General features: G+C 45.6%; 1 protein-coding gene across 1 annotated transcript; it reads right to left on the reverse strand.

Annotated features, from left to right (window-relative positions):
* Window positions 1-1,793: 1,793 nt before the first annotated feature.
* Window positions 1,794-22,964, reverse strand: LOC146009625 (opioid growth factor receptor-like). Its single transcript, XM_083150075.1, has 8 exons — window positions 22,762-22,964; window positions 22,110-22,194; window positions 9,695-9,775; window positions 6,097-6,163; window positions 5,298-5,376; window positions 5,016-5,082; window positions 4,789-4,937; window positions 1,794-3,270 (listed from the first exon to the last, which is right to left on the reverse strand). The coding sequence occupies exons 1-8, from the start codon at window positions 22,962-22,964 to the stop codon at window positions 3,015-3,017; spliced, it is 987 nt and encodes a 328-aa protein (XP_083006201.1). The 3' UTR covers window positions 1,794-3,014.
* Between the last annotated feature and the right edge of the window lie 619 nt (window positions 22,965-23,583).

The following is a 23,583-nucleotide window of genomic DNA, read 5'->3' on the forward strand; positions in this document are numbered from 1 at the left end:
GGCCATAGGGCTCACTTGAAGATTCCCGGTGATCCAATGCGCCCATAGGGCCTGTTTGGTACTTATGTAGTATCTGGGCTGCCGATTTTTTGATTGTATGCCTTAAGTTAAGGCATACAATCAGATGCGATGCGATGCGATATCGCATCGCATCGCATCGCATCGCATGCGACCATCGGATGCGATGACCCGATTTTTCCATAGGAATCAATGTTAAAATGGACTGAGTCCATTTTAACATGGAATTCAATGGGAAAAAGGGGTCCTTTTCATACCCCTACTATCCAAGTGGGCATGGAGTTGGATATAAACCTGTGGCGAGCGCAGCGAGCCACCGAGCCCGAAGCGTGGCGAGCGAAGCGAGCCCCGCGAGGGGACGGTATTCTGTGTCCCCTCGCGGGGCTCGCTACGCTCGCCACGCTTCGGGCTCGGTGGCTCGCTACGCTCGCCACAGGTTTATATCCAACTCCATGCCCACTTGGATAGTAGGGGTATGAAAAGGACCCCTTTTTCCCATTGAATTCCATGTTAAAATGGACTCAGTCCATTTTAACATTGATTCCTATGGAAAAATCGGGTCATCGCATTGCATCGCATCGCATCACATCCGATGGTCGCATGCGATGCGATGCGATGTACCCGATTTAGAAATCGGCAGCCCAGATACTACATAAGTACCGCCTGTTTCATTTGTAGTCATGTGCCCCCCTCCCATGACAGACAGTTCACCACCACTCACTACACTATTACGGTTACTCGCTGTTCCTATTGATTCTGTTAATACATCTCAGTATAATGTCTGCAGTAAAGCAACTCTGACAGGGATGGGGAAGACGTATATTTGGCAAGCCATGCCCCCTAATTTCGGGCGCGACCATGTGTCCCCCTTCAAAGGCCCTGGGAGGTTGGGAGGTACGCATGGGTGGAGATGTACATAGGGAGTAATAGGAAATAATTCAGCTTCAGTTGCAGTTTTGCTCAAGAAGCAAAACTGCAACTGCTTTTTCCAGCATGCTGTGGGCAGCCTAGAACAGGGCAAGGCCGCCCAGCATGTGGAGTCACAAATTATTGCACTTCAGTGACCAGTACTACCAATACTGAGTTAAACTGGCCATGCATCTACAGATCAGGGCTTAAAGTGGTCCTGGAGAAGTGGTGGAACTCCCTTCCCTTACAACGGCAAGCACCTCCCCCCCTCCCCCCCCCCTCCCGAATTGGGCAGAGCCTAGACCAGTGTCAGGAAATTTGTGCCCTACCTCCCATAAAGGGACACATTACACCGGATATAGTGCCCTTGATTCATATTAAATCACACAATAGTGCCCCTTATACACATAATGAACACAGTTGTGCTGCTTATACACATCTTTTGTGTCCTTTTAGTGGCACTTCTTCACTTCAGCGGCGGTGGTGGCATGGCATATGCCTTGCCAGAAGAAATTGGACAGGCTTTTCTGTTGGAATTACTGTTCAGGGCTGTGATACAGGTGGAACTCAGTTCCCCCTACCATTAGAGGTGGTGGAACTCAGTTCCACCCAGTTCCCCCTCACTTTAACCCCTGCTACAGATCGATTGTCAGATTGGGCTGGTTGGAACATAAACCTGGTAATGGATAAGAGTAAATGACAGTTGACCATTTGCTTTGAAATGCTGGAAAACTGCCAAAAACTGTCACTCATCCATTACCAGGTTTTTGTTCCAACCAGCCCAATCTGACAATCGATCTGTAGATGTATTGCCACCTTTAGGCCCATAGTGTTCAATGATTCCTCTTCAATCTGTTTTAAACAGGTGAAATAGAAACACCAAAGAGGTGGTATTGTAGATTATCATAGATTTCGGGAACAGCTCCTGTACGTGCTATTTGTCACTACTAGATGTGAGTAAAGTTTTTATGGAATTAACAGAGCAACCCAATGTTCTGGAGGCTTTTGTGCCACACTGTATTTTTACATTTCACATGGAATTTTTAGACAATGGAGCTGTATGTTCACTCAGCAATTCAATCATACGCTGCACGTAAAGCACTTATCTGATATTTTTCCTCACGCCTCAGCAGCTGCAAGAAAAAAACTCTGCATAAATATTAATGTATAAGGTCATAGGTGCCGATTCTGTGGGTTCTTGAGGGCCCGAGCACCTACGGAAATTGATGAGCACCCACCCGCTCAGCAGCGGCCAACCCGCCCGTGTCCCACTGCACTCGCCCTCCCTCGGCGCTGGCAGAGGTACTGTGTGGGCATTTATGTATTTGGCACTGTGGGGGCATTTATGTATTTGGCACTGTGGGGGCATTTATGTATTTGACACTGTGGGGGCATTTATGTATTTGGCACTGTTGCCATAATTTGAATATTGGAGACAACTGTGCTGCACAACATAAATCAGTATTATTTTGTGGCCCCTTTCCCATGATGCCACTCCCATATATTTTTGGTTGAGCACCCACCAGCAAAAACATAAATCGGCACCTATGTATAGGGTTATAGTGTAGGGAAAACCACAGATTATGGCACTTAATGCTAAATCTTTTGGTTACCGCACATTATTTGTGTGTTTAATGGACAGGAACAATGTAGAATAATTGAATAGCTCCAGGCATTTAATCCAGATCTTTAACTGCGTGGTAAACATTGCAGGTAATTGTATCTGACCCTAAAGGTAAAATTCCATCAGACAAGAGTATGCACCCCCAATGTGAACGAGGAAAATTTTACTTGTAACAGTTTTGAACATTTCAGTCTCCATGTAAGAGCAGGGGTAGTGGTAGCAGATTCTGCAGTAATGATCAGATATCATTACACTTATTGGGTAGCATGGCAATCAACATAACATTTGTCTAATTCTTTTTTTACCTGACCAAAAAATATTTACTACTACTTCATGATTACCCCAATGTTTTCTTCTAGTCATTTGCCTTTGCATTTACACTTTATATGCATTTGCTTTCTGTACACTTCCATCACACTCATATAAACAGTAAACACAGTCTTGTCCTGTGAGCTCTCAATTTTTACACAGGTCCCCATTTAAACTTCTCTTGTGGTTTGCAGTGTACCCGGGCGAAATGCACCAAGTTACTGTGCTCAGTTTTGTCTCTCACAGTGAGCATGAAATAGTCTAATACGCTTCTTTTTACATTCGGTAATTGCCCGTTACACAGGGTTTCCTCCAGGAAAAACCTGACAAGCGGGGCCTGGAAGTGTTCATAGCCTAGCAGCCCCAAACACTTCAGTATCCGTGTGATCCTCAGGTTGTTGTGGCTGTGACTGTGGAAAAGGTCAGAGAATATGAAGATTAGAAATGTGTTGGATGCTTAAACTTCTGTACCTACAGTATGCAGTGGGCACTGTTAAGTCAGGATAGAGAAGGTTCCATCAAACATATGGTTCCATGCAAATCAGGATAAACCAAACAGGACACTGCAAACAAGTATAACAGATGGATTTCATCCTTTAATGCTCTATAACGGACATATTCGAGAGAGTGATAAGGTGAAGAGAGGAAAAGTACCAGCCAATCTGCTTCTAACTTCCATGTTCCAGGCTTTGTTTAAAAAAATGACAGGAGCTGGTTAGCTTGTACTTTATCTCTGTCCACTTTATCTCTTTCCAATGCTTAGTACATAGACCCCCAAATATCTTCAATGCTCAGCACATCTCCCCCATACTCAGGGCCAGATTAAGGGCCTAATAGGCCTGGAGCTAAAAAATGTTCAAGGGCCTGTTATGAAATATGGAGGAAGTGAGGCCAATGCCATGTAGGTATGTAGGACCCATACTCTGTACACCCCAATGTCTCACTGAATATAAAAAAAGTACAAGTATTGCATAAATGTGTAAAATAGCAATGTCATTTTAATACTAATGATTTATGGCTAACCATGTGGCCAGCTCGGGTCTGTCTGGTGATCCTCATGCTGTCAATATGGTAGGACTTTTTTTATCAGGAGGCCTGAAGCTGCAGCCCAATCCATCCCATTGTTAATCTGACCATACCCATACTGTAATCGTGACACTAATGTGAGAAGGGATTGTCTTATCAGACAGGGCAGATAAAGTGAAAGGAGATAAAGCACCAGCCAATCAACTCCCAACTGTCATTTTCAAACACAGGTCATTGGCTAATGCTTTCTCTCCTTTCACTTTATCTCCAGGTGATCTCTTCTCCAGGCTTAATACATCTGCCCCACTTGTACACATGGGGAGATTTTGACTAATGGACAATTTTGACTAAGCAATTTTGGGAGAGATTTTGGCTAGATACACTGGAGATTTTGACTAAGCGATTTTGTCTAAGCAATGATAGTCTATGATCTAGTCAAAATTGCCTTGCCTGCACAGTCAATCTATGCTAAGCAATTTCTGCCAGACAATATTGACTAAAGGTGCCCACACACGCACCGATTCCGGCGTGCATTGTGGGCTTAACTAGCACACATAGCATCGCATCGTATGCCTTGTGCATACGATGTGCATGCGGTAGAAATATAGAAACATATGCGATGCGATGCTATGTTAGAAAAAGCTAGTACAAAAAGTATGTGCAGCACATACTTTTTGTACTGTGCGATGAGGTGCCGCGGGAGCGCGCACCCCATCGTACAGCATCGCACCGCCGGCATCGGTGCGTGTGTGGGCACCTTTAGCAGGAGAAAAATAGGCAGATTTTGGCTAACCTTCTAGGAGATTTTGACTATCTAGTCAAAATCTCCTGTTAAAAGTTCTCCGTGTGTACACCCCTCCTTCCTCAATTATCTCAAGTCAGCCACAACTTTCAAAACTCACTTGTTCAGGTTCTTAAATCGTTTTTCCCAATTGAACGCACGAGCCACTTTTCCAGTCTTCTCGTCCAGGAGTGTGATGCCATAAAATCCCAGCATTAGTTTGTAAGACTCAATAAACCTTCTCCTGACATTTCTGTCTTCCTTCATACTCTAGAAGACATTGTAAAATGAATTGATGTGTGACAGAATAATATGCCAGGGAATGTTCTTTCTGTCACAGTCCGGTACCTTGATCTCGTTCATTGTCAGTGGCTTGGCATATGAATTCTGACCAGGTTGTTGCAGTGGAAAAAGCCTGCCATGAAATAAACACATTAAACACATTTTAGACAATATTACTGTGTAAGCAGAAGTGACCAAGGAGAATAACTAAAAATAACTAAAGAATAACTAAAAAGATTAAATCAACAATAACAATCAACAATAAGGGCATAGTAAGAACAACATAAAATGCTACACCAGTGCCCAGTTTTCAATTATTTGAAAGGCAACCAATATAATAAAACTCACCATGAAATGTATGAATGGTTCGTCTCAAGTCTATTATAGTCATTCTTCCATTTGTCATGCAGCTCCTCTATGCATACACCTGTGATACAGACAGCAGTAGGTCATGCCTTTTAGTTAACTCACAGGTTCTTAAACCCAGTCCTCAGGACCCCACATATTGCATGTTTTACAGGTCTCCTCACAGATTCAACAAAAAATAATTAGTTGCACCTGATATTTTAAAATGTTTCAGTGAGTAATGAATGCACCTGTACACCTGCTGGGTGACCTAAAAAACATAAACTGTGTGGGGTCCTGAGGACCGAGTTTGAGAACTCCTGATCTTGGGTCTTATTCTGGTTCACTACTTCTTGCAAATTCCTTCTTAGATGGACAAAACCATGTGCACTACAGGTGGAGTAGATGTTACTTGTGCAGAGAAAGTTAGATTTGGGTGGATTGGAGATCTATATTGCAGTGTAAAAATAAAGCAGTCAGTATTTTCCCTGCACAGAAACAAAATAACTCAGCCAAATCTAATTCTCTCTGCACATGTTACATCTGCCTCCCTGCAGTGCACATGGTTTTGTCAATCTAAGAAGGAATTTGCCAGAAGGAGTGAACCAGAATAAGGCCCATTGTATCACTCATAGGAAAACAAAGGCCTGTTCACTACAAATGTTTAGCCCAATAGTAACATATAATTCCTGTTATGAAGACAAGAAGAAAGTAAAGGCCCAATGCTCACATTGGATACAGAAGGAGCATGAGAGGGAGTCATAATTGAACTACTAGTAATCACCAAATTAGCTGCACTCACCATTTGGCTTGAAACATATCTTGTTTTGGTAGAAGTCCAGATTTGGGGTCAGTTGTGAAGTCTCACACTAAGCAAAACATATGTTACGTCAATAGAAAGACAACATGGAATATATATGGGAATAAAGTGATAGTATAGTAGCCATAGGGCCTGATACTTAGATGGACGCAAAGTTGAGGTTTCACAGAACTGAGCGATTATATGCAGACTGCACATGTGCTGCGCTCGCACTCCGCATGCATCAAGGTGCTGCTGTGTACCTGCACGCAATAAGGATGCCTCTGCAAAGTGATTAACAGTAAATTACTGTTTGGGGTGTGTTAACATGGTGTTAGCAGGGAGTGGTTGTAAAAACACACGCATGTCATTGCTGTATTTCGTGGTATGTATCTGATGTCAGCTGTGAGTCCTTGCTTACAAAAAAACATGCAACTTTGTTGTTATTGTTGCAGCAGCCAGTTTGCGTAGCCATAGACCTACTCGAGCAGTGGATTTTTCCTGTTCCTGCGTATAGGCTGTTCATACATATGCGAATGAGTTACGGTATCTCCGGTGGGTGACTATTTTTATTTTTGAGGCAGTAGTTTCACTTGTTGATATCAAGAGCTGCTCTGCGGAGAAAACTGCACATAGTAGATACAAAGGAGGAAAATTAATAAGGTGAATTCGTAAAAAAATAAATAAAAAAATAAATAAATATATATATATATATATATATATATAATATTGTTCATGGATGAGGCACTCCAATAGGCAGAGAAAAGCGGTGCCCTCCGTGGTGTGCACCTGCCGATGCAGGTGCTTGTATGCAGGCGGGGGTGAGACGGTGGCACTCGCGGTGTAACAAATGAAGAACCAGGAGACAGAGGGAGTTCACTACCTCTGTCTCCTGGTTCTTCATTTGTTACACCGCGAGTGCCACCGTCTCACCCCCGCCTATATATATATATATATATATGCCAAATATACGAATTTTCGTATTCGTATTGATGGGACATTCGTATTTGTATTTACAAATATGAATGAATACACCATCGATAGAATACGACAGGAATCACCATTCAAAAGAATGGTGATTCCTGATTTACTAAGTGTCCGTATTGAAAATTTAGCCTCTAATTGTCGTAAAACGGCCGTGAATGGCCGGCTATATACAGCAGGAAAATACACTTCATTTTCCTGTCGTATTTGGCTTTAGCCTGCACGGATCAGTCAGATCCGTGCAGGCTTCAGTGTTAAAAAAAAAAAATAGAGAAATAAAAAAAAAAAAAAATACAGCGTGGGGTCCCCCCCACAGCCGTAACCAGCACCAGGCTGAAAGAGTCGGGGCTGGTATTAAAAAATCGGGAAACCCGGCAAATAGGGGTTCCCCAATTTTTTTAAACCAGCCCCAGGCTCCAGGGCCGGGCTGGTTCCCAAAATACGGGGGACAAAATGACTAGGGGTCGCCCGTATCTTAAGAACCAGCCCCAGGCCCAACCAGCCAGCAGGTTAATGCCACAGCCAGGGGGGGAGACTTCTTATACAAGTCCCCCCAGCCAAAGCATTCATCCCTACCGACCAGTCTGCCTGGCCAGGGGCCCTGTGGGAGTGGGGACCCCCCCAATAAAGGGGTATCCCCCTCCAGGACTTACCTGACCAGGCTGAAGCCTGGTGCTGTCCCCGGTGACCCTGGGCTGTGGTCACCGGGCTGATGAACTTGTGTAAAAAAAAGAAAAGAAAAAACTATTGTTAAATACTGTGGAACTATGAGTCCCAGCAAGCCTCCCCCACAAGCTGGGACTTGGAGAACCACAAGTCTCAGCATGCGGGGCATTAAAGGGCCCGCTGGCACTTGTAGTTCCACAGTATTAAAAATAGTAAAATAAACACACACTGACACATGAAAAATAAAACTTTAATACATCCAAAGCCCTTTTTATACTAATACTTACCTATCTTGAGCCCTAGGTAGGTCCCTGGGTCCAGGGTCCGGGGCTCCATGGTCCAGGGTCCGGGGCCTTGGTTCCTGGGTCCGGGGCTGCTCTGGGGCTGCAGAGTCCGGGGTTCCAGGATCCGAAGAAATCCATAGGGGTACCTGTGGAAGAAATTCCAACTCACCAAGGTCCTCCGGCGAAGATCTGTTCTCTTCGTTCCGACGTAGTCCTGGTTTTCTTAAAAAAAACACCAGACTATTCCGGCTGGTACCCGCGACGGACTGAGGAGAGACGCAGATGTTTCATCTTCCCACCTCTCCTCCGAATTAATCTATTGCCCGCCTAGCGGCCAATCAGGAGCCGACTTTCTCGGCCAATAGAATTATTCGGAGGAGAGGCGCGGAAGATGAAACAAGATGAAACAAAAAGGATCTAGGACCCAAACCCAGAACTCATTTTCTTCCTAAGTGGTGAGACTTTACATCAAATATAAAATTTCCAAACACTGTATCCATCCAAAGGAGAATTGCCATACCAGTGAACCTATTACATGCCAGAGAGGGTTACCTATTTTTCAAAAATGTTCTCTTAAATATATGTTTTATAATGTGTTTTATCATATTAATTATGTTTTATTAATAAATGTAAATTTCAGGCAATCCCTTGATACTCTTGATAATTTACTGAACAGCCAGTGGCGTAACTAGCTTTTGGGCGCCCCCCCCGCCGTTAAAGGGAAGGCGCCCAGGCGCCCACCCACGCACCCCGCCGCACCACCCATTCACGCACCTCGCCGCACCAACCCCCGCCCGGCCGCTCGCCCGACCCGCCGCACCAACCCCCGCTTCACCGCCCATGCAATCCCCCCCAGTCTTACCTTGCTACGCTCAGTACGCGCTGGTCCCGGCTCCCTTCTTCTGCTATGAGGACCACCACAAAATGTCTGCCCCCATGCAGCAGCCAGTTTCAGAGAACTATCTGCTACATGGGGGCGGACATTTTGTTGTGGTCCTCATAGCAGAAGAAGGGAGCAGGGACCAGCGCGTGCGGGAGACTGACAGGTAAGACTGTGGGGGATGGCGGCGGGGCGGCGGGGTGTAACTATAGCACTGCAGCCCCCGGCACCCGCACATGCACAGCGCCCCCCCCGCGGTCGCGGGGGCTGCGGTGCTATAGTTACGCCCCTGTGAACAGCGCTGCCTAACTCTTGTTGTTTGTATAGCTCTTTCTTAGTGGTCCTCTATAACCACTTTTTGGCAGCTGCTAATTTCTTTGAAATTGGAGGCAGCCCATATCAGCGCCCAGTTTGTTTTACTGGGGTACTGCTTAGGCAGGAATCATCAGCAAAAGCTGGCGATACCCTATAGAAGCCAATGGACTTCTCCCCGCAGCACTGTGTGAGGGATCCATTACAAATTCCTCCCAGCATACCTAGCGGCTGGTGCCATCACTGCGCATGCGCAGAGGGACTCCCGGGTCTCAGATCCAGAAGTCTAGTGCTATAGCCATATAGCAAAGGACAGTTTATCGCAAGAGCTCTCCTTTGTGTTAATAATCGCATATGTTAGCGCATATGCGATTATTATGTCTATAGTAAGCGGCAATGTGTGGCGGTGGATGTTAGTGCACCCCCCCTTATCTTTCAGCATGTGAGGAAGTAGGTGAGATTAAAAAATATTTACCACAATGTATGGATCATTTCTATCGTTTGTGGCACCGACAAAACAACACAGTTGGACCAAGACTGTTTTAGAATTATTCTGCTAAAATAACATAAAATTGAAGTTATATATTAACAGATATTAACCTCAAGTTCATTGTTAAAATTATAAGGACACTAAAATGAATAACTGTGATGATTTATCTCTTGTTTTACAGTGACACCTGAATAAAATTCTTATAAATTAATATATGCATGAAAATATAATATTAAGCAACATTAATCAAATATAGAAATACATTTAACCAAGGCTCAAGCAAACTTGTATCTCAGGAGTTTAAAAATGTCAGTACATACAGTACAATTGTGGCCAAATAAAATAATACTGTACAATATATCTACATCATTTAAATGTGAAAGTGATACATTTTTGTAAAGCACAACAAAATACTACCCACTATAACACTTACAAAATATTCCATTAATCTAAATGTCACTGATACACATGTGGCCACAAGTTGGGATACCGGTGTTGGTATTCCAATTGTCAGCATCCCATCTGCCGAGATGTTAACCGCATCATGTTGAATGGGGGTATTGTTTAAGAAATAGCTTTTTTTAAAAGAAGATTATTTAATGATGAGATGATATGCTTAAGGGTCACAAAATGCTCTTCAAATTACCGGGTGGTCAAGAAATGCTCTTAGTATTGTAAATGCTGTCCACCTTGTACTGTGGACACAGTAATACTCTATGTATTGTCTGGCATACATTTAAATGCTTTCTGTATTGTCTGGTCACTAAAATGTGCTCTATATTGCCCAGTGGTCGAACAAATTCTCTGGTGGTCACAAAAATGTTCTTAGTATTGTGGGGCAATCGCTAAAGGGCTGTCAATATTGTATGGTGGTCACAGTAATGCTCTCTGTATTGTCTCATGCTCACTTAAATGCTCTCCGTATTTTCTGGCATTCTCTCTTCCTATTGTCTTGTTGTCACTAAAATGTTCTATGTGTTGTCTGATGGTAACTAAAATGCTCTCTATTGTTTGTCGGTCACTTACACAGTAGTCCTGCAGACAGTAATAATGTTATTATTATATTTATGTTGTCCACAAATCTAAAAATTAATATAGTAATATTTCAAGAATTATGCTTGGCGGAGGGTATTTGGGGATGCAGGGGGGGGGGGGGGGGGGGCGCGGAATTGTGTGCCAGTATAAAGTATGGCAGGAGCAGTCCTGCAGACCACGTTCACCAATAGAAATTGCATCTGCTAGTAGCACTGTCTTTAGGCTTGTGGGTTTGTGCATACACTTATGTCCTTGATCATGGTTCTCTAAAATAAAACTACAATACATAGAGAATATTAGAGGCCTGTATACTATTGAATATTTGTGTACATATTAAGTACCTCCCCAATGTAAGATGGAGGCACCGCAGCAGAAATCTCTGCTACCTGATGCCACCCGTCCTGCCCCACTCACAGCTGCTTCCGCCCATAGGTTTCTAACGGGTCTTTAACAATGCATGCCTTCCTAAACAGGAGATGGAGCGCATTGTTAACGAGAATGCAGCATGCCCCCCCCCCCCCCCCCCCCCCGCCATCGCTTCCTCTGTCCGGAATTGGGAAATGTGTATGCTCTTGCTGATGCCAGCACTAGGCTGTGTTCCCGTCACCGCCAATATTACAGTGTACACACATTGCATAGTGTTTACCCAGCTTTAAGTCCCATACACACTAAGCAATATTTTTAACAATATCGCTCATTTCCTCTCCTGAGCGATATTGTTTAACTCTTTGAGTGCCAACATCTCTGTGAGAGATGTGCAAAATATCCGCTAAAAATGTCAGCGTTGCTCACATTTGTTATATAAATTCAAATAAACAAAATGTGTTGTAAAAAGAAAAATAATATGTCCTATATACGGTAAGGTCAATATGATGAATAAAAATGTTTACTTGGCAAATTTCACACCTATTTTGACAAATATACTTGGCACTCTAAGGGTTAAAATATCGGTAAGTGTGTATACTGAATATCGGCATACATGTGCAATCCCGCGGCTCCTTAACAATGCTCTTTGTTGTCCTTCCTGAACAGATAATAGTGCACATTGTTAACACTGGCAACCACTTCCCCATCCTGGGGCAAACGCAGGATTTGCAAGGGGTTTTCCAGAGTCGGTGGAGAGACACATGGCATTTAGACTGAGGTAAATCAGTATATACCTGTTCCATTAAAAAAAGTGTAAATAGATACAAAATGTATATACATAATACCTGGGTGTGGTATGATTGGCCGACAGTCATGATCTCCATGGTCAGTTTACTGACATTGAAATCCCAGCCACTAGTACTCCGACAGAAGGGCAATTTAAAAAAAGCCCTTGTTGGGCAACAAATACAATTTTTATATGTGATTAATCGCATAATTGTTCTGTAACTAATCGCATTGTTGGTGCCACTTACCTACAGTACAGGCTCGTTGCCAGGGGTCTCATGTTCGTTGCCAGGGGGAGTACATGCTTGTTGCAAAGGGGATTACATGCTCCTTGCCATAGGGGGCTCCATGCTCATTGCCAGGGGGATTACATGCTTGTTGCCAGGAGGAATCCATGCTCGTTGCCCAGGAGGAGTTAATTGCTCGTTGCCCAGGGGGAGTTAAATTTCTGTTGCCCAGGGGGAGGTAAAAGCTTGTTGCCCAGTAAATGTTTTTATTGTGGGGAGGTGCAGAGTCTCTGACAGCGTTAGGGACCCTGTGCCACTCCAAAAATGAGCACCGCTGCAAAGGAGTGTAACAGGCACTAGAGGTGCAGGAGTACCTCTAGCATGTAAAGAGGAAAGAAAAGTATGTTGTGGCATGGTGCACCTGAATGGACTCACACGAGTAAAAGTTAACTTTTATTAACGTTATTTAAGATAGCGAAATATAAAAACACACAAACAAAAAAACATGAAACATAAATATGCTGGGCGAAATGTAATAGGGTGCGTTTTTTTAGACTAAAAAAAAATCGCACCAAATCGCACCTTTAAAAATCGCGTTTTTTGCCGCGAATTCGCATATGTAATGAGATGCGAATTAGCGGCAAAAAATGCGATTTGCCGCGATTTAGGTCGATTTTTAGTCATGAAAATGTGCGCATTTTCAGTCCTGAAAATGTGCGCATTTTCATATATGCGATTTTGGTTGTCAAAAAAAAAAGAAAAAAAACGGCGTGCGGTCCCCCCCCTAAGCATAACCAGCCCCGGGCTCAAAAAGCCGGTGCTGGTATCATAAAATCAAAGGAACAATCAAGTTGGGGTTCCCTGGATTTTATAAAACCAGCACCAGGCTCAAGGTCCGGCGCTGGTTCCCAAAATACGGGGGACAAAATGACTAGGGGTCCCCCGTATTTTAAGAACCAGCACCGGACACAACCAGCCAGCAGGGTAATGCCACAGCCGGGGGGAGACTTTTTATACAAGTCCCCCCGGCCAAAGCATTAACCCCCTGGCTGGTCAGCATGGGCAGGGGTCCTGGGGAAGTGGGGACCCCCCCAATGAAGGGGTCCCCCCCCTCCAGGACTTACCAGCCCATGCTGATAGTCCGGGGCTGTCCCCGATGCCCCTGGGCGGTGGGCATCGGGCTGATATTTGGTGTAAAAGAATAGATAAACTATTGTTTTTTACTGTGGCACTACAAGTGCCAGCAAGCCTCCCCAGCAAGCTGGGACTTGGAGAACCACAAGTCCCAGCCTGCTGGGCATTAAAGGGCCCGCTGGCACTTGTAGTTCCACAGTTAAAAAAATAGTGCACAAAACACACTGACACACATTTTAAATAAAACTTTAATACACACATTACACACATACTAATACTTACCTATCTTCTTCCCGTAGGTAGCCCTGGTCCTGATGTCCTCCGGTCCTGTGTCGGCGTTCCTCTTCATGTCGACGTCCTTCTTGAAGTCGACGTCCCTGTCGGCGATGGCGTCCGGTGTCCGGGTCCGACGAAATCCATGGAGGAAGCTGTGGAAGGAAACCATACTCACCTGTCCCAGCGCGACGTAGTCCAGGTAAGGGTCTTGGAAAAAAAACAAACCGACACCCGAATCCAAGCGGACACGACGGAGACGCACGTGTGTTTGTTTACATCGTGCGGCTCCGCCTCCCGAATGCCGCTATTGGCCGCCTTGCGGCCTAGCGGCTCCTGATTGGCCGCTAGGCCGCAAGGCGGCCAATAGCGGCATTCGGGAGGCGGAGCCGCACGATGTAAACACCGTTGCGTCTCCGTCGTGTCCGCTTGGATTCGGGTGTCGGTTTGTTTTTTTTCCAAGACCCTTACCTGGACTACGTCGCGCTGGGACAGGTGAGTATGGTTTCCTTCCACAGCTTCCTCCATGGATTTCGTCGGACCCGGACACCGGACGCCATCGCCGACAGGGACGTCGACTTCAAGAAGGACGTCGACATGAAGAGGAACGCCGACACAGGACCGGAGGACATCAGGACCAGGGCTACCTACGGGAAGAAGATAGGTAAGTATTAGTATGTGTGTAATGTGTGTATTAAAGTTTTATTTAAAATGTGTGTCAGTGTGTTTTGTGCACTATTTTTTTAACTGTGGAACTACAAGTGCCAGCGGGCCCTTTAATGCCCAGCAGGCTGGGACTTGTGGTTCTCCAAGTCCCAGCTTGCTGGGGAGGCTTGCTGGCACTTGTAGTGCCACAGTAAAAAACAATAGTTTATCTATTCTTTTACACCAAATATCAGCCCGATGCCCACCGCCCAGGGGCATCGGGGACAGCCCCGGACTATCAGCATGGGCTGGTAAGTCCTGGAGGGGGGGGACCCCTTCATTGGGGGGGTCCCCACTTCCCCAGGACCCCTGCCCATGCTGACCAGCCAGGGGGTTAATGCTTTGGCCGGGGGGACTTGTATAAAAAGTCTCCCCCCGGCTGTGGCATTACCCTGCTGGCTGGTTGTGTCCGGTGCTGGTTCTTAAAATACGGGGGACCCCTAGTCATTTTGTCCCCCGTATTTTGGGAACCAGCGCCGGACCTTGAGCCTGGTGCTGGTTTTATAAAATCCAGGGAACCCCAACTTGATTGTTCCTTTGATTTTATGATACCAGCACCGGCTTTTTGAGCCCGGGGCTGGTTATGCTTAGGGGGGGGACCGCACGCCGTTTTTTTTCTTTTTTTTTGTTTTAACTATTTTTTTACAACAGAACCATGCACAGATCTCAATGATCTGTGCATGTTTCTGATAAAAGCGCCAGGCAGAACCTGGTCTATTTTTTTTGCGATTTTTAGTAAGCTTTACTAAAAATCGCAACCCATTAAATATGCGACTTCTATCCTTTTTAATGGGAAAACATCTGGATGCGATTTTTAGTCTAACTAAAAATCGCACCTTTAAAAAATGCGATTTTTCCCGCAAATCGCACCCTATAAAATATGCGATTTTCGGGAAATGCCCGAAAACGGCATATTTTGCGGGAAAAATCGCAAAAAAAAAAAAAACGCACCCTATTACATTTCGCCCAACGTGTTTAAAAAATGGTGGCTCACTGACTTCACACAAGTTTCGACTGTCTCAGTATAGCTGCATAGAGGTATTGTCTGCCGACACTTATATAATTATATGTATAGTATTTAATATAATGGTGTCTTCGTGGCTGAGTTCCCCAATATAGAGGTGCATAGAGCTGAAAATAGTGCGATATTTAAATATCCGCTGGCCTAATCCAATGTAATGGTACAGTGGAAATGACCACTGATAATTTCTTGGCTTGGTGTAGCTCAATAATTATGTAGCCAGTTGTTGCAATAATATCACTGCATGAACTTCTGCTTATTTTCACAGAAAACAGGAGGTTTTTAGGAAAGGTCAACTCAAGTGTCGATTTATGTCAATTATTTCATACAGTGGGAAGGATATACGTCCTGTCTCTTTAAATACAATTGCTTCAGGAAGTCACAGAATATTACTATGTTGCTCAGTGAGTTTCCTTAATAGGAATGTAACAATAAAGTTTTGCAACAATGTGCGGGACTTCTATTTTGTATATCTCAAAATGTCAAAGGATGAGAGAATATATTGTGTCATGCAGCACTAGAAGGACAGATTTACAGAAAAAAATCTGTTTCAAGCACAATGCTGCCAGTGTGTTTTAATACAGTATCTGGACTACACCTAGCGGGAGCAGCACTATGTAGCAAGTATTTGTCTGTCACTTATCAAGTTTCCATGCCGACTAGTATGTCGATATCACGTCATAGGAACAGGGAAATTTTTGTTAACACTTGATGCAGTAGGATACCATCATCCGCAAAGATCGGTGGTTATCCACCCGCAAGTTGTCGGGGCTTATTTAAACAGCGTGTTCAGTATGCAGGATATATCTCTGTCAGACTGTGCCAGAGTATTGGGTGAGATTCTATGGTTTGCGCTAAATGCGCATGTTTTATTCGCGCACCACATCGCCGCAAATCGCACTTTTAAAAATCGCACTTTTCAGTCAAAATGTGCATATTTAATGTGATGCGCATTGGAGGCTGAAAAGTGCGAAGAGGGGCGATTTGCGGCGAAGTGGTGCGCTCTATTTAGTCCTGAAAATGTGCGATTTTCATGTCTGAAAATCGCACATTTGCAGGACAGCGCAAAGTGTAAAAAAAAAACGAGCGCGGGGTCCCCCGCCCGAGTATAACCAGCCCCGGGCTCACTGAGCCGGTGCTGGTGACATAAAATCAGGGTCCCCGACAAATAGGGGTCCCCTTGATTTCATGAAACCAGCACCAGGCTCAAGGTCCGGCGCTGGTTCCCAAAATACGGGGGACAAAGTTACTAGGGGTCCCCCGTATTTTAAGAACCAGCACCGGACACAACCAGCCTGCAGGGTAATGCCACAGCCGGGGGAAACTTATTATATAAGCTCCCGCGGCCAAAGCATTAACCCCCTGGCTGGTCAGCATGGGCAGGGGTCCTGGGGAAGTGGGGACCCCCCCAATGAAGGGGTCCCCCCCTCCAGGACTTACCAGCCCATGTTGATAGTCCGGGGCTGTCCCCGATGCCCCTGGGCGGTGGGCATCGGGCTGATGGCTTGTGTAAAAAAAGAAGTAAAACTATTGTTTTATACTGGCGAACTATGAGTCCCAGCAAGCCTACCACGCATGCTGGGACTTGGAGAACCACAAGTCCCAGCATGCGGGGCATTAAAGGGCCCGCTGGCACTTGTAGTTCAGCAGTACAAAAAATTGTTAACAAAATCACACTGACACACTGTAAAATAAAAGTTTAATACATACAAAACACACACACACTGATACTTACCTACCTTGAGCCCGTAGGTCGGTCTCTGGATCCTGGGTCCGTCCTCCGGGGCTCCAGGGCAGAAAAGTCCGGTTCCGGGGCCTTGGTCCTGGTTCCGGGGCTGGTCCTGGGGTTACGGGGCTCCTGGGTTGCAGAATCCGGGGTCCGGGATCCGAGGTAGTCCCCAGGGGTACCTAAGGAAGCAAATCCAACTCACCTGGTCCCCGGCGACGACCTCGGAATCCTCTCCGGTGACAGCGCTGGTCCCATCTGCTACCCGGCTCGCAGGACTTTGACAGGCGCTGAGATGTTTCCTCCTCGGCGTCTCTGCACAGAATGATTTCTTGGCCAATCAGGAGCCGAGAAAGTCGGCTCCTGATTGGCCAGAAATCATTCTGAATACAGACGCCGAGGAAGTAACATCTCAGCGCATCTAGAGCAGAGATGTTTCCTCCTCGGCGTCTCTAGTTAGAATGATTTCTGGCCAATCAGGAGCCGACTTTCTCGGCTCCTGATTGGCCAAGAAATCATTCTGTGCAGAGACGCCGAGGAGGAAACATCTCAGCGCCTGTCAAAGTCCTGCGAGCCGGGTAGCAGATGGGACCAGCGCTGTCACCGGAGAGGATTCCGAGGTCGTCGCCGGGGACCAGGTGAGTTGGATTTGCTTCCTTAGGTACCCCTGGGGACTACCTCGGATCCCGGACCCCGGATTCTGCAGCCCAGGAGCCCCGTAACCCCAGGACCAGCCCCGGAACCAGGACCAAGGCCCCGGAACCGGACTTTTCTGCCCTGGAGCCCCGGAGGACGGACCCAGGATCCAGGGACCGACCTACGGGCTCAAGGTAGGTAAGTATCAGTGTGTGTGTGTTTTGTATGTATTAAACTTTTATTTTACAGTGTGCCAGTGTGATTTTGTTAACTATTTTTTGTACTGCTGAACTACAAGTGCCAGCGGGCCCTTTAATGCCCCGCATGCTGGGACTTGTGGTTCTCCAAGTCCCAGCATGCGGGTAGGCTTGCTGGGACTCATAGTTCGCCAGTATAAAAAAATAGTTTTTCTTCTTTTTTTACACAAGCCATCAGCCCGATGCCCACCGCCCAGGGGCATCGGGGACAGCCCCGGACTATCAGCATGGGCTGGTAAGTCCTGGAGGGGGGGGACCCCTTCATTGGGGGGGTCCCCACTTCCCCAGGACCCCTGCCCATGCTGACCAGCCAGGGGGTTAATGCTTTGGCCGCGGGAGCTTATATAATAAGTTTCCCCCGGCTGTGGCATTACCCTGCTGGCTGGTTGTGTCCGATGCTGGTTCTTAAAATACGGGGGACCCCTAGTCACTTTGTCCCCCGTATTTTGGGAACCAGCGCCGGACCTTGAGCCTGGTGCTGGTTTCATGAAATCAAGGGGACCCCTATTTGTCGGGGACCCTGATTTTATGTCACCAGCACCGGCTCAGTGAGCCCGGGGCTGGTTATACTCGGGCGGGGGACCCCGCGCTCGTTTTTTTTTTATTTTATTTTTTACAGCAGAACCCTGCACAGAACATTGCGATCTGTGCAGGGTTCTGGCTAATTCGCCAAACAGACCCTGGTCTGAAATAAGTGCGATAATTAGGCACCTAAAAAGTGCGATGTGCAAATGCGCATTGCATTAAATAAGCGACTTCTATACTTTTCTATACGAAAACATCTGGATGCGATAAAAATGCGAATTAATCTCGCAATTTTTATCAGCATACCTTAATGCACATAATATGCGATTTCAGTCCCTTAGCGCATCACATTAAATTTGCGATTTCAATGAAAAATGCGATATCGCCATTTTGTGGTCTAATTACCGCAAAAATAAGCAAAATCGCATCCCATAGAATGTCACCCTTATAGCCAAATATTCACACACGCTGAAATTCCCTCAGTAATACTAGTGTAGTCCTATGCATGGAGCCCTTTTTCTATTAGCGATGGCAGTGCTAAATCTCCGGTATAGACTGCAACATGTCCGCCCACTCCAGGGTATAATTATGGCTCAATGGCATCGCTAGATTAAGAAACTTGCTACACTAGTAAATGTATCTCTCAATGCACTAGATCAGACACTCAAAATGACCTCCTGGGACTCCTGTAAATGAAAATACAGATCAAAATGCAATCCTAGTCAGTGTGCGAATCAGTGAGCGTCACCGCTAGCCGGCGTGCGCTTCGCTACAGCTTTTTCAGAGGCAGACAATACCTGTATGCAGCTATACTGAGACAGTCGAAACTTGTGTGAAGTCAGTGAGCCACTGTTTTTTAAACACATTACATTCATGTTTTTTTGTTTGTGTGTTTTTATATTTCGCTATCTTAAATAACGTTAATAAAAGTTAACTTTTACTCGTGTGAGTCCATTCAGGTGCACCACGCCAGGACATACTTTTCTTTCCTCTTTATGTGTACAATTTATTATGTCCAGTGGTAGCACACCCCCTGTAGAACCCCTATAAGGAATAAATTTGGTGTACATTGTTCATTGGGGGGGGGGGTCCACCTGTCATCCTCCAAACTAATGAGGGTCCTGTGCGAATAACGAATCCCCTTGTGTCTACGTACCTCTAGCATGTCTTCTCTGTGGCGTGGCCATTTTTGGAGGGGTCTGTGTAATGCTGTCAGAGACACTGCGTCTCCGTGGCGCCGCTTCCCCTAGCTCGTTAACGTGTTAAAATTTTTTTAATCAGCATTAGTGCTGCAACCTGATAATAGTGCATTATTCTGCCCAGCACACACATATATAATATATATATATATATATCTATATATAGCTATATATATACATACACAAATAAATATACACTGCATTTACATACATACATACATACATACAAAAAAGCCATTCCCACTATTCACGGGTGTTTTAAAGGAGGCGGGGCTTAACAGTGGGTTTAAAATTCTTGCCTTTTTTTGGTCTTTTAGAGGGGTTTCGGGTACCCATAACCCCCCCCCCCCCCCCCCACGTGCGCCACTCCTATCACTCTCTCCTGCCGACATCAGCATGCGTGTATGTACTTGCCGTAGCCAGCACTGTGTCAGGTGCCGGCTGCTAATATCACCAGGTTCATGTAGCGTGTGCATGGCTTTAGAATTGGGTGAGTTATTTTGTGTTTGTGCAGGCTAAATACTGGCTGCTTTATTCTTACACTGCAATTTAGATTTCAGTGTGTACACACCTTACCCAAATCTAAATCTCTCTGCACATGTTACATTTGCCCCACCTGCAGTGCAGCATGGTCTTGCCCATTATAGAGAGATTTACTGATCATCTGACAAGGTTGATCTTTAGCATTTACTGTTATCACATTGACTACAATATCTGCTGATCAGATCAATATAACAATTTATGTGGATACAGAACAAAGGTTACAGGATAGCACTAATTATATCAAAACATTAAGGTTTGTTAAATATGTTTTTGCGCAATCACAAAAGGAAAGATCTAATAAAATAGAGCATTCCACCACATACAGCTTAATTAAAATAATCATGTTAGAAACTAATAAGTTATTTTATATAAATATGCAGGGTATGAAAGTGGGGTGTGGTTCAATAGATCTTCAGTAAATATACATGCCTCCCAGCATGACCCATACAAAATGCTCTCTTCCCGGACTTCCCACTGATGCGGGGTAAACACCAGGACGACCCCCTCACAATGCACATCGTGAGTGGGTCGTCAGCGTCTCGTCCGACCCGCTCACGCAGAGCGCACGACCCGCTCACGATGTGCACCGTGAGCGGGTTCTGATCCGATGGTGACCCGCACCCGGGTCTATGGTCGCTTCCAGATCCTACCTGCTGCAGGTAGGATCTGAATAACGACCGACCCGAGGGGCCGCGCATCCGATCGAAATCGGATCAGAACAGAACAGGGCCCAATCACCACACAATCTACATCCAATCGGTCGGAATTGGATCTAGATTGATGGGATCGGACCCTTGTTGTCCTGGTGTGTACCCAGCATAAAGTGGGGGAAGTCCAATGCCGGTGATACTTCCGCCGGCAGACATTGAATTCCGACTGAGTTTCTGCCGAGAGAAAAAATTCTGACAGTGGGAATCTCAGATTGAATACCCCCTTATACAGATAGAGCCATCTTCATCAAGCCCTTTAATAGGATTAAGTGAGCCAGAGCTGTCGGACGTAATCCTATGCTAACCCCCTACTGTATTGTCCTATGTATTGTATTGCAGCTGAGAACAGTAGGCCTTGGCTCACCATGGTTCACTATGGCTATTCAGAGAAGGCTAGCTGAAGAAAGCTCCGCTCCACCTGTATAACTGGGAACTACAGTAATTAATAAAAGTAACATAAACTCACATAAACTGGTACTACAGTACATTCTATAATCCTGCTGCTTAACCTAAAATAAATTATATCATCATGGCCCATTAATAGGATTCCTGCTTGGCCCAAGTGCACAAATCACTTTTGGATTTTGATCAGTGTGGCTGGAATATGACTGAGCACACGTGATCATTGCAATTATTTGGACAACCTTTATCAATAATAAATAATTTCTGGGTTATTTTTCTTCTTTTGTGCTTTACATACTCAAATGCTATTTATTCCCCAAGTCTAATGGTGTGTACACATGGTGGCAGGGGCTGGTGGTAGATTTGCCAGCCCGTGCCAGCCACCGGAAGGGGATGCGCGCGTGTCCTCTTACAACAGAGCTCCCACAGGGTCCCTGCCACCAGTCCCCAGCGCGTCTCCCCACTCCCCCCCTAACCCTGCCTCCCTGAAGCGGAGACGGCAGCGTTCCCGTCCCCTGCTGACAGGAAACTGGGATGCATTCCAGTCAGATGTAGCGTCCGTTCGCCAGTGGGGGTGGTCTGGCGAGCCCCAGCACTGAATGAGCGGCGTTACATCTGTAACTCTGTACTATTTACATACAATTCATGCAATCTACATTCGATTTGCACTATATAGTCATTGCTGCCCTATCTATCTGGGTTTCGATTTGTGCTGTCCCATGTGTGCTGATCGGGATCGCAAGGTAAAAAACCTGTGCGATCTGCATACGATCTGCATGCGATTTTGACTATATTGTTTACATTGCACAGTCTCCAAGTCTCACGCTTGACTACACACTGTCTCATGGATGGTACCTGTTTGGGTTGTTTTTTCTGTTTCTGGGGTCTCTGTTCATCCTGCCAGGTAGAGAGGTCCTCTGAACCACACTGTTGTTGGTGGCTGTGGGAAATCATTTTCTTGAGTTTGGTGGTGCTTGAAGGTTGCTCAATGCTACACACAGTATGTCTGCTCAGTACCTTTACAAAACTAATGTTAGGAAGACGGCAGGTACAAATTCCTTGAAAAAGTTCTGTGGACAGAACGAGCTATCCTGCACTGCCAAGTCAAAAGTGATCTGCCTGGATTGGGATTTACAGTGTCAGCAGAAGCCCGTACAGCAGGTGTGACTGCAGTGTAAGTAAATTGCTCCAGCAGTTCTTTATCTTTTTAGAAAAACGTAGTTGTAAACTAGAACTGAAAGTGAAACTATGAGAGAGGGAGGGACCTGAGAGTGACAAAAGACATATAAATCAGAGACAAACACATGATTTGCAAGGGGCTAGGGGTGCTGGTACTCACAGGCCATGGAATGTAGAACTCAGGCAACAGTTTTGGTTAGTTTAGCATTTTAGTCTGACGACTTTGATGCAGAGCTTTTTGCTTAACCAATGTGGTCACATACCACATGCACCCAGATTATGGTATGGCGAGTGCAGTGGATCAATACCATTTGTTTCTTTTAATTACCTTTCAATCGATTTATCTTTAAGTTCACACCGCCTGTACCATTGTGTTATCTCATTTAACCCAGATTGTGTCAGCTGCTTTCCTACAACCCTTGCACCATACTTGCCTACATTTGTTTCCTCCTCTCCGGGAGAAACCGGAGAACAGATACTACATGCCAGGGGGGCGTGGACGAGGCTGATGTCACCAAGCCCTGCCCCCATGTCAGTCAAATGTTGGAATTTGACCCCATGTCGGTCAAATGTTGCAATTCACAGGTCTGCGGATTGGGGGAGGGGCTAAAACAACTTGAAATTACGTGATTCTCATCATTTTAGCCCCATCCCTTCTCCGCGGACCTGCAAAATATGTTATTTGCTTCAGCGGTGAAGAGGGATAAGGGGGCTGCGGGAGACTTGCCCACCTTCCCACGGGGCCGGGAGGGGGACCCAATTTTCGATAGCCTCCCGGACAGTCTGGTAGGGTAGACAAGTATGCCTTCCACTTAAGGGTATATCCAGCATGACAAGGTGAGGGGACGGGCTTAAAAGATGCATATCTTGTAATTTTAACCCCGCTCCCTCCACATACACCTGGAGGTGACAGGCAATGTGTTTAGCATGGTCACATTGTGATGCCAACAGTGCTACCATCAGTCTGTGACATTGACCGCCCCTCTTGTCACTTTTCCAAGGAAACCAGGACATATATACCAGCAGAACTTGCCCTTTTTATAGACTCCACACCTCAAATAGGGTATCTGAATAAATTTCCATCTGAATCCACCCTTAAATCTCTCCTACCTGTTCTTGTAGCATAGTAACATAGTAATTAAGGCTGAAA

This window comes from Crinia signifera, chromosome 6, assembly GCF_055691185.1.
Source record: "Crinia signifera chromosome 6, ASM5569118v1, whole genome shotgun sequence".
Classification (NCBI taxonomy): Eukaryota; Metazoa; Chordata; class Amphibia; order Anura; family Myobatrachidae; genus Crinia; species Crinia signifera.

What these genes read in the sequence shown, in the direction of transcription:
- LOC146009625 (XM_083150075.1), bottom strand. Translation starts at nt 22,964, where the DNA reads ATGGGGGCAGGGCTTGGTGACATCAGCCTCGTCCACGCCCCCCTGGCA. An exon ending in AAAGATAAATCGATTGAAAG is followed by an intron (nt 22,195 to 22,761) that starts GTAATTAAAAGA and finishes GATTTCCCACAG; the next exon opens with CCACCAACAACAGTGTGGTT. An exon ending in AGAAAAAACAACCCAAACAG is followed by an intron (nt 9,776 to 22,109) that starts GTACCATCCATG and finishes ATGTTATTTTAG; the next exon opens with CAGAATAATTCTAAAACAGT.